General features: G+C 41.2%; 1 protein-coding gene across 1 annotated transcript; it reads left to right on the top strand.

Annotated features, from left to right (window-relative positions):
* Positions 1-1,308: 1,308 nt before the first annotated feature.
* On the top strand, positions 1,309-11,605 carry cers6 (ceramide synthase 6). Its single transcript, XM_086124329.1, has 11 exons — positions 1,309-1,701; positions 2,762-2,867; positions 2,965-3,095; positions 5,966-6,023; positions 6,270-6,320; positions 6,427-6,519; positions 8,479-8,607; positions 8,859-8,965; positions 9,878-10,034; positions 10,163-10,186; positions 10,888-11,605. Exons 1-11 carry the CDS (start codon positions 1,532-1,534, stop codon positions 11,044-11,046), a joined length of 1,185 nt encoding a protein of 394 aa, XP_085980455.1. The 5' UTR covers positions 1,309-1,531; the 3' UTR covers positions 11,047-11,605.
* Positions 11,606-11,721: the final 116 nt, after the last annotated feature.

The raw sequence follows: 11,721 nt of genomic DNA, 5'->3' as shown, positions 1-11,721 counted from the left end.
ATTACAAATTTTTCGTTACTGTACTTAAGTACAGGGTGTGCATACTTTAGCTACCTCTGCTGTTTGACATGTATAAATATATCATTATGTGCATATATATAAATAAAATAACAAATGTAATCTTTTGGGTTGACTGGTGTTTTAAATCGACTCTCAGCTGTCATACTGGGAACTGCCATAAAGGTGATACAAAGTTTCTGTGAACATTTTCCCCCTTTTGAGTCTGACCAAAAATACATCGAATCCCCCAGCAGACACAGTTCAATCTTAATTTCGTTCAACTTAATTCAGTTTGTACTACAAGTTAAACGATGGGTAACAAAACTCAGCAACAAACCTCAATTTGATGATTCATGTCTTTTTGCTGTCCAGTTTAACCGCTTGGGTGCACGCGTTAAATCCCCAAACAACTATGCTTTTAATTAACTGTCTGTGACGGGCCTGTGATGAACTTGTTTAGCGTCATTTCTTGACGTACATTTCTTAAACACTGTCGTAACAATCTCATTCATCGTCCATTATGGGCGTATCTACATAAGTAATGGCGAATACTGTTGCTGTTTGTATTTTTTAATTTTTGAAACTGGAAAAAAAACTTGACACTGACAACGCTGGATGTTCAACTCCCTCGCTCCATTTCTACATTCTTCTGATTATTTATTGACGGTTTACAAATAACCTTTTTATGCATTCGCGCCATCTTCAGTTTAGAAAGTGAACACATGGCGTTTCTCGAAACTTGACTGTGACGCAAGAATCTGATTTTGAATTTTACATACTTTTACTTTTAGCAGTCTTTTTTTAAAACCCACGTGTCTGTACAGGTACAGATTGTGAGTACTTTTACCACCTCTGCCAATAAATGTATCTTTGTATGTCCTATGTTATGTTTAACTATTGTTTAATTTAATATATTTTAATATACATTTAATCATGTATGTAAGTACAACATATTTGCATAATAACAGCCTATGTATTTGTCAGAACAAAATGTTCAGTTTTTAAAAAGGTCATTTTAGCGTTTGTTCAATATTCAGTTGTAATGCACACTTCTGTCGATAGGTGTCACGGTTTACCAAGCTTTACGATGCCTTGAAAATCATGGCAAATACAATTTCCTTCATATCACAAGTATATTAAAATTCGGAATAAGTAAGACGTGTAAAAGTACAAAAGGGTTCATCGCTTTATGAGAAAATAAAAGTCATGACCTCTAAGATGTTAATGCGCGTAATAAACGGTACACATTCACTGATTATGTGGTTAGTCGACGGACAAAAACAAGTGACCATGTCCTGGCTTGTTGTGTGACATCCTAACGCACCAATCACACGCGAGGAGCCGACTGTGTCCACTTCCCCTCACTGGAGGAGCTGGGCAGACACGGACGGCCGGCAATTCAGCACCAGTCAATCAGCCAGCCAGCCCGTCATCACCATCGTGAGTCGCAGCAGCCGCTGAACGTGGACTCGATTTCATTCTTCTACGTCCATCGAAAATTCGGAACACTAGTTCCTGTCGGCGTGGAGAAATGGCCGGTATCTTGGCGTGGTTCTGGAACGAGCGCTTCTGGCTCCCCCACAACGTAACATGGGCTGACTTGAAGAACACAGACGAGGCGACGTTCCCGCAAGCCGAGGACCTTTATCTGGCGTGCCCTTTGGCCTTCTGCATCTTCATGGTACGGTTGCTCTTCGAAAGGTGAGCGCTTTCTATTTATTTGCTCCTGCAGCGATGGTGCTGCTGCTTCTACTTTAAACAATGGCACCCTTGACTAGTGCTTTTCGCTGCCCCCACCCCCTCGCACCGGCGTGCTTCATCCCTCCTGCAGGCCCGCAGTTATTACAACGCGCCGCATTGAAGCTCGAAGTAGTTGTCCCATCATCAACTTTCTGTCTACTCTTGTTAAAATGGCACCCTCGGTCATGCACAATGTTGACCACAGGCTCCCGTTTGAATGCGTGCACGTTACACGTCTCGTGTTATTGTTTTGCAGTCGGCAATGTGGCACAGAGCAGTGATTTCCATGCAAATAGTGTCAGGCCTCTAAAGCATTGTTGTTAGATACTAGAGAAAGTACACAACTGCTGAATAAAGGACTAAAGCAGGCAGATCAATATTGCACTGTATCAGCTCTGTTGTGGTACACGTTTTAAACCCAAGTAGCAATTTGTCCATTACAGTGTAATGGACAAATTTTAAAAATCGTGTAATGATTACACGACCAACCAGATAGAAACATTTTCTGCTAAACTAGTGCATTGTATAAGAATTTAGACACATCACAATATTAGTCATTTTTCAAGAGGATAGAGAATTAATGACTATGACTCCTGTGATATGGTTTGTCTACAGGCACAGATAAAACATATTTAGAATGAATATCGAGCAGATTGTAGTACTGTATACATAAACACATTATATTTTAGTTTTCTGCATTTAACTTATCATGGGAGTGGATGGACGCATTCGCCAATAAACAGAGCCAAGCATCCTGACCCAATGGCATCATTTCTTGCATTGAATCCCCGATGCGTTATAATTTAATGACAATTCATGCCATACACACAAAACCGCTTCTCTTGGCACAGCTGATTTGGTTCAAGTTCTCTTATTTTCCTCGTTGTCTTCCTCTTTGAAATGACATTTATAATCCAAATACCGAAAAGCTCAGGTGATATAAAAGTTCTCGTTGATGACTCATCTGATCCTTTTTGTCTCTATTTATTTAACGCTACCATTATGCCGCTTTTTATTTCAGGTTCATTGCAAGGCCTTGTGGCGTGGGCCTGAAGATACAAGCCAACGGGCCACAAAAAGCCCAGCCCAACGCTATCTTGGAGAAGGTTTTCACCGCTATTACCAAGGTGGTCCTTGTGCAATGTCATTATTGTCAGCACTGGCCCTAAAAAAAAAAAAGCTCTGCACTTCACGTAAAGCGTCAAGCATCTTTTGTGTCACCAGCACCCAGATGAAAAGAGGCTGGAAGGATTGTCCAAGCAGCTCGACTGGGATGTCCGAACCATCCAGCGCTGGTTCAGACAAAGACGCAACCAAGAGAAACCGAGCACCCTTGCCAGATTCTGTGAAAGCATGTAAGGCCATTTCATTTCAAGACATTTCAGTTGTTGAAAGATATTCCGTCACATGTTCATGCCTAAGTATGTGCGTTACGCTACGTTAACACACGTGCTAGAAGACAGCGAAACTTTTTGCGACCATTTTCACCATTCTCGGAAAAACTTAAAAATCTGTGATTTGCAGTTTTGCGAGTCAACGTTTTGATAAAATGCTCAAAATGCTAATTTTGACATTTAAACTACAATGCAAGACCGCTTATTTAAAGCCGTGTCCAGGAAGTCCCCGAGATAAACCAGAGTTAACTGTACCTCCATTTTCAGGGTAAAAATATTCGGTGACTACTTGGCGCAGAAATGTCTACTTGTACATGTAATGCGTTAAAAAGCCCTCCACTAACTTTTCATCCGCTCCCGCTCATCCTGCTCAAGATTGCGAGTGAGCCGGAACCTTGATCTTTCTATGCTTTAATTTGAGCTTTTGCTGTGTATATTTTTAGACGCCGTCTTAGGCTTGCAGTCTTATTAAAACATTTCTAGCAGACTTTTCACTGGATTCCGTGACAAACGTGTAGCGGAAGCATGTGGCGGGGTTTATGACACTAAACACTTAATTACAACTTTTCTGATTGTATTCTCATAAAGACAGTGGCTAACGGTTATATAAGGTCACTTGCAAAGTACAGTAAGCTGCATAATGCCTTAAGTCTTGACACCGCTCTGAACCAACAAGCCACCCCGGCTGTAACAGAAGCGTCTAATCTTCACCAGGGCCGCTTTGCCATCAGGGAGATCAGTCATTGGAAACGGTGTGATAAGAAGCAAGAAATGAAGCTGTCGGTGTTTGTCATGTCTGACCCCGGCGAGTTAAACGTGGATTTTTGACACGCATCTCTGACTCTGCCTGAGGATTCTTTTCACTCCACACTGCTGGACTCACAACTACAATTTCCAGTTGTGCTGGATTTGTGTTCTTTTGAACATAGCTGATTCCACCAAAACGTGTTCCTGAAAAGTGTAACTGGCTATAACGGTTATAGTTTTCATCCTGAAGCCTCGTTGCCATCTCGAACTGTCCTTGAGCAAAATACCGAATCTCAAGTTGCCTCTGATGCTGCATCATCAGAAGATGAATAAGGACAGTGTTCAAGGGCTTAGAGTACCTTGCAGGTAGAAAAGTGCTGCATAAATGAAAGCCCATTCACCCATCTAGACGTAAAGCCCTTTTTGTAGGCTCATGATTACATTCGACTAACCTTGAAAATCCAAAATAGACCTGTGTGACGTGATCACACAAAAATGGCCTGATGAAAAATGGCGGAAACGAGTCTGTTGTCACACACATACACATATACAATGCTTTTGAAGTAGAGAGATTACGCTTGCTAGAGTAACTAGGCTAGCTAGCTAGCTAGATAGGCTAGTGAGCTAGTTAGACGGGCAGATAGATACATGAATAAGATAAGAAAACCTTAATTTGTCTCACAGTAGAGAAATTCCCAATTTACAACAGCAAAATGGTGAAAGGGAGAAGTAGAACAAAAAGTGCATAAATAAATAGAAATACAGATACATATTGTAGGCTACTTTGATATATCGAGATTATAGAATAATATTTTTTTAAAACCTCATGTTTCGCGTGTTTGTTTACAAAATAAACAATTATGTGGAGACTTCCAGCATCGCACTAAAATAACAGGCTAATCGCAGGACTTTGATTTAGTAACTTTTTAAACCAATGGCAAGTGATAAAACCAAATTAAACAAAAACTGAAGAAAACTGATTCAAGTGCATGAAAATAAACATTTATTGTTTTTGTTCAAAGAGGGGCATGTCTTTTAAAAGCACTATCTACAATCTGATTTAGTAAACTTCCCTATCTGATCATGTCAACCACAAGTGAGAATCGTTATCCTTTTAAAGGCAAACACAGTTCTTTATCTGAAGCTAAGTCCTGTAAATTACTTAAAACGTCGTAGCAAGAGGCCCTATATCCCGCAATCTTACCTTCACCTACCCTCTCTGTAATAATGTAGTCAACGACGGTGTCTGACATCAGAACTAAAGAAAGACTATTTGTGGCAAAGTGAGTGAGTCACTGTGATTGCACACTTATAGCGGCTATTCAGCAGCACTTGGGGGGGAAAGGGGGGGAGGGGCCTTGATGGCGGGCTTGACGAAGCAGTTGCCATGCAACAGTCTTGACTATGTGCCAGGTAGACTTGCCCAGTTCATTTTCTTTACAATGTCCTTTAATCTAGCTCAAAGCGTGTGCGTTGACGCCACGAGGCACATTTTATCAACTCTGGGAAAATACTACTTAATCAAGCTCAGTGGAACACAGAGCGACTCGTTGACACATTGATTGAGGCAGAGGCCAATTAGTGTGCTGGCCAGGCAGTCAAGAGAGCAATCAAAGCCCACAAACCCTCATTTCGATTTCAGTAAAAACTGAACGCTAGGAACAAACATCAACAGAAGAAATCTGGTCTAACAGGCGGGGGTCCAAATGTATTTTTATCGCAGTTGAAATGCTGTGGGCACTTGTAGCCTGTGAGGAAATTGAATACAGTGACAAATGAACAGAACAGGTGCCTTCTTGCTGTTACCATCTGATTACGCATACAAGTGTCACATGCCCCCCCCCCCCACCCAACCCCAGGTGTCGAGTGTCTGGTGAGTGGCGAAATTTAAATAGGACTTTAAAATTGTTTGTTGAAGAAGTTTGATCAAGCCCAGGCTAAGAACAAAATGCAACTTACAATTGTATAACTGCATAGTGGATTTAGAATCCAACCATATACATATAATCTCACTATAATCTCATTCAACTTTTATTTTCATTCTAAATCTGTTGGTTTGTTTTTTTTGTTTGCGATTGTTACAGGTGGAGATTTACATTTTATCTCTACATTTTCACCTATGGCGTGCGTTTCCTTAAAAAGGTAAGAAGACATCCAACAATTAAAAACATCTTTCCGCATGAGTACTTTTTGTCGATAGGTTAATCCTCCCCCCTCTTCACCCACCCTCGTCAGCCATTGAATGAGGAATTAAAGTACCGGTTAACTTGGCTATTATTGTCGCTATCCTTCATTTGGTTCAACCAGAAGAACAGTCGAGGAAAGTATTTATTCGTGGGCTTTTTTTAATTGTACCTTGAAATTATGACAAATTTTTCTTGTCTTTAGATGCCGTGGCTGTGGAACACTAAAGAATGCTGGTATAACTATCCTTACCAGGTGCGTTGTTTTTTTTTAAACATCAATTTTATAACATCTAATGGTCCATTTTAAGACAGTTTGTCTCAAATCGTTTTTGACCTGGCGCCTTTGTGTGTTCTTGCAGCCACTGACTGTGGACATCCATTATTACTATATACTGGAGCTGTCTTTCTACCTGTCCTTGCTCTTTTCTCAATTTACTGACATCAGGAGGAAGGTATGAGCACGTTATTGCATGGGTTCTACTGTTTCAGGGTCGTCTCTGTCTACTCTCTTGTTATTGTAGTATTTATTTTAAATCAAATTCCTTTTGAAATGATGGTCGTGTAAATGTTTATTTTTTTTGTATTAAAAAAATCCAGCATTCCTGATCTTTATCAAAACAAACATTAAAGACATAAGTCAATAGATTGTCAAGAATTAGATAATTTTTGCTTCACTTAAATGGACAGTGCGCTGCTCCTTCTGCTGTGTGAGCCTTGGCCCCATGGGGGCAGTATAATACAGAGTTACGGATATACGGAGACGGGCAAAAAATTCTCAGTGAGCTGCAGTAATATTAGCCATTCTTGGCAGAGGATAAATAATTTGTGCCTGTGAGTACTGTTATATTATCCGGTTGCTCCATCATTTGTGTTCAAATATCTGTTGCTTCCAGAGGTAATACGGCCGCAACAATTTGGAGATTCTAGATTCTAAACGCACTACACCCTGACTGTACCACTTGCCCAAATTTCGGGGAAATAAGTATTCAACGTAGGCATGGAACACTGTCAACCCATTTTCAATCATTTTGTTTGTCCCTTTTTTTTTTAAATCATAAACGTGGCCACGTACATACTGTATTTGGTTCGTGCACTGTTACTTGCATGCATTCCAGCCCTGATTTTATCACCCCCCCCCCCCCCCCCCAACACTCTGTCTACCCTGACCACAACACATGTGATGCCACAGCGTGTACGCTCTCACTCTGTCATCTCTGTGTTGACTCTCGGCATGTTGTCTGTTTTTTGTTTCTCCTTTCAGTTTTTTCATGCACAGCACTACACTGAGGAGGTCCTCTGCATCCCCTGCCAATTCCAGTATGTTATCCCCTCACACTTCTCTCATCTTGCTTTCATTCGCCTGTCCTCTCCATCCTTCCTGTCCTTTTTTGTCTTCCTTCTCATTCTGTCGCCAAGCTGGCCTGGCTCTGGTTGCTCTGAATGCTGACATTTCCGGTGCTAAGGTTCGATCGATGTCTGCTTCCTTGCCAGTCACCGTTTTGAAGCTTTCCAGTGCCGACATCATATTCGTAATTTTTCCAAAGGGCAGTCAGTAAATCCATGCAAATGAGAATTCACAATGAGGTCATTACCTTGTAAAAGGAGGTGTAAAATAACATGCGTGGTATAAACGGAGTATGGTCAGAGTCGTGCAAAGCGTGTGATCCGATCGTTTGAAAAGATGGCACAGTTCATGTATAAAAGCCACTGACGTTCCGCTGGAGCAATGCGGTGAATTAACGTCGCTCACGTTGTCCCTCAGGGTTGCATTACTGTAAATATACGAGCTTGCTTATCAAAAGACCTTTCTCAGTCTTGTTTTTGTTGTTTTATGGCAGGGGTGCCAAACTTATTTTTGTAGCGGGCCACATTATGATAACCGTTTCCCTTGGAGGGCTGTGATGACCGAAACTATATAAAGAAGTCAAGAATAACGTTTTATTCAATTATTGTTTAAGTAACCAGAATGTGGGGTTTGGTAACAAGGAAATGCTTACAATATGTCACTGTTTTTATTCCATATGAAATTTTGAATATTTGGTACAGATTTTAGCAAGCATCATGGAAGTTGTCATATTTGATTTGCTTCCGTGGGCCACTTAAAAGGATATGGCGGGTCACATCTGGCCCCCGGGCCTTGAGTTTGACACCAGTGTTTTATGGAATGAGGGGTCACATCAGCAAAAAATAAATAAATAATAAGGAAGTAAAAATGTTCATGGTAAGATTCACACTTCAGATTTAGGAATGGCCAAGCCTAATCCTTGATTAAGAATTGTGCTTCTGTCCAGTTTTTGCTGTTTTGCGTTTCCAATTCAAAATATTGTCATGTTGAGGATCGACATGGTCAAAATACAAAAAAAAAAAAATGTAGATTTTTGCACTGACGTTATTGTAATCTGTATCGACAGGATTTCCTGATTATGTTCCTTCACCATTTGGCAACCATCTCCCTCATCACCTTCTCTTATGTGAACAACATGGCAAGAGTCGGGACTCTGGTCATGTGCCTCCATGATGCGGCTGACGTCCTGATAGAGGTGAGGGCGGGCGGTAGCATGAAACGCTTGTCATGTGGTTCATCTTAATCGCCATTCCAGAAGAAAAAAATATGCCGCAGTACTCAAAGCATCAAATGAGTCAAAAGACCGGCCGTTCATATCTCCCAAAACTCCACGGTTGGGTCACTCGTATCTCAAGGAACTGCCTTACTGTAACTAATGTTGTGTAAAATGACTCTATCAATTTTTTTTTTTCAATCCGATGTCATCAGTCTTGTGTTTTTCCTTAGGCCGCCAAGATGGCCAACTATGCCAAATGTCAGATATTGTGCAACCTCCTGTTTGCAATGTTTGCAACCCTCTTCATAAGTTCCAGGCTGGCAGTTTACCCAGTGTGGTAAGTGTCGCTTTCCTGTGAAGTTTACAGTCCTCGACATGCTCTTGATGGCTCACGGCTGGCCGTAATGTGTTCGCGAAAAGTGGAGCAAACATTTTCACCTGGGATAATAATAACACGACAAAGGCTCCTTTGTTTGAACGTTATTCGGACCAGAGCAAAGAACCTTGTCATTTTTACATGCAGGCTGAGCTTAATTCTCAAAGTGAAACATTTGTCTTTTAAACCCCTCCCACCCCCCAAGATTTCACTTTTTCAACACCTCACACACATGTCTGTGAATGTTGTTGCTAAGGAATAGTTACTATGGATACGGTCTCTTGGAGATTCAAAGAACTCCATAAATGAAAAGAAAATGATTATGGTTCATAGCTTGCGAAACAACAACAAAAAGAAAAAGTGTGTCTAGTGGCCAGAGCAATTTGTAAGGCTTGTCTTCATTCATATTACAAAAAGGTGTTTATTTCCTTCTTGGGTTCATCGTGAATGTCACCTTGTCATTTGGGTGTTGTTGTTTTTCATGAGGACAAACATGATTTAGTGTGTGACTAGTCATCCGCTAATCTGACGTAGTTCCTTCAATGTGACTCATTCATTTAGCTTGTTTTTGCCTTCAATGAATATTCATTGAATCGCTCATCAGGCTTTGCGTTGGCCCTGTCGGCACTCTAACACATTTCTTTGCACGCACTGTAATTTTTTTTTTTTCCAGCCACCACCATGCCAATTTTAAAAGTTGCTATTACCCTCAAGCGGTTGCCATGACATCCGGATGTTCAGCTTGAGTCTGACAGCCACTTCCAAGAAATGGCTCAAGGATTTTATGAGATATAAACATCACCGAAGCAATCCATCGCCTTTTTAATGCCAGCACTGTTCACTGTGTTCTCCATTTTCCTCTCTGTCCGGTAGGATTTTAAACACCACCCTGTTTGAGAGTTGGGACATTGTTGGTCCCTACCCATCCTGGTGGGTCTTCAACCTGCTTCTAATCTTGCTGCAGCTTCTTCACTCCTACTGGTCCTACCTTATAGTAAAGACGGCATTCCAGGCCATCTCCAAAGGAAAGGTAAATGTTACAATCACAATGGCTGAGCAGCCTCAGCAGCTACCTGTCATTGCTTAGTCAATAAATAGTGACAATAGCCATCTCTGATTTCCCTTTTCTACTATCTGGGCTAACCTGCAACCGACAAGATGGGAAAATTGAATCCTTTACATGTAAGTAGCGAAACTGAAGTTTACACGCTATCTGCATGGCATATTATTGGGGGGGAATAAGAATGCTACACTATGGTTGGCAAGCTGCCCAAAATTTAGCTTTTTTTTTAGCATTTCTATTTCAGTTTCGTTTGTGTTTAGTGTATTTGAGGATAGGTTTACATAGGATTGATATTCTGCCACAGTTGTTATGACATTTGTCATAACATAACCATTTTCTTGATGGTGGTTACTATTTTAAGACTAGCGCCGATCAGACTAGCTAAAGCTAGCAATGCGGGGCTAACAGTTTTGGTAGCTTTAGCTAGTCTGATCGGCGCTAGTCTTAAAATAGTGGTTGGACATTTCAGCGCTTACAGATCGTTACCATATGACGACAGAAACAGATGGGCAAGTTGGCTGATTGGAAGACAAAACGCCATTAGCAATTCGTCCACTTCAAGCATCGAAACGCATGAATAAAAAGTCAACTCTTTGACTCACCGACTAGTTTACTCAACACCAAATTCACTCTAGTCTTTAGCATAATGTAGCAGCGCAATTTTAGCCATGCTAGCAGCATAGAATTCACATTTGCCTTGCTATTTGTTTGTAAATCTACCCCATGATCCTCTTTTTCTATTGACCAAAGTTCATTAAACCATCAATAAATGTTCCTAAGTCATATGAGGCGTTTAAACGTTAAACGTCTTTAAATTCAGGTGTCAAAGGATGATTGCAGCGACATTGAGTCCAGCTCGGACGAGGATGACAGCCCTCCAGCCAAACAGAAACCCCACAACAGCGCCACTAACGGGACCAACAAATCTCACGGGACCAACGGCTACCTGACAGGAGTCTCCTATCCTGATGAACATTGAGTGAACAGCGCTGAAGCGAGCATCCGTCCATGTGTGCACGTGTGGAGACAACAGCAAACATCACTTAACGCATTCTGGGCATTTTGTTTTCAGTTCAACAACCTGCCTTTTCGTCTCCTCGTCGGCATATTCGCATTGGCACTCTAAATCAATCCACTTTATCCATTTTTACCGCATACTATGTCGATACGCAGTCGTCTGGCATTCTGGCGGGGGGGGGGGGGGGTGTCCTACTTTTGCTGTCTTTTTGTGTTATTTATTTTTCTCGCATTTACTTTCAATGCTACACCCCCAAAGATTTGCCAAAATGATGATTGGTGAGACATATTGTGTGGAATTAGCTCACCTTTATTTTTTGGGTGGGGGGGGGGACTAACATTGTCCACTTAAGCTGTATATGAGATGTCAACAACAGTATTATGTGTGTGCATCAGATATGGCTAGATGCTGTATTCCCCGTCGAAGCATTTTGTCAAGTCGTGCGGCGCATTTCTGCTCGTGTGGCTTGTACTCGGCAGTCATGAGTTGTTTCAATAAATGAACATGATATGAAATATCATTCCAATGTGTGTGAGTTGCTTTTATTTATTTTTTTTAATGGGTGACATTTTCTGTAAAAGGTGAACTAAAACTTAGTTTGGGGGAAAAAGTGCTCTGCAGAGTAAAGCTCAAATG

The sequence above is a fragment of the Hippocampus guttulatus genome, chromosome 11, assembly GCF_054856545.1.
Source record: "Hippocampus guttulatus isolate MCC_2025c chromosome 11, RoL_Hgut_1.0, whole genome shotgun sequence".
Classification (NCBI taxonomy): Eukaryota; Metazoa; Chordata; class Actinopteri; order Syngnathiformes; family Syngnathidae; genus Hippocampus; species Hippocampus guttulatus.
The sequence above is the reverse complement of the archived record's forward strand: the minus strand, read 5'-3'. Positions and strand labels throughout refer to the sequence as shown.

Coding starts and splice junctions, on each gene's coding strand:
- cers6 (XM_086124329.1), top strand. CDS start 1,532: ATGGCCGGTATCTTGGCGTGGTTCTGGAACGAGCGCTTCTGGCTCCCC. Junction 3,096..5,965: donor GCCAGATTCTGTGAAAGCAT/GTAAGGCCATTT, acceptor CGATTGTTACAG/GTGGAGATTTACATTTTATC. Junction 6,321..6,426: donor GGTATAACTATCCTTACCAG/GTGCGTTGTTTT, acceptor GTGTTCTTGCAG/CCACTGACTGTGGACATCCA.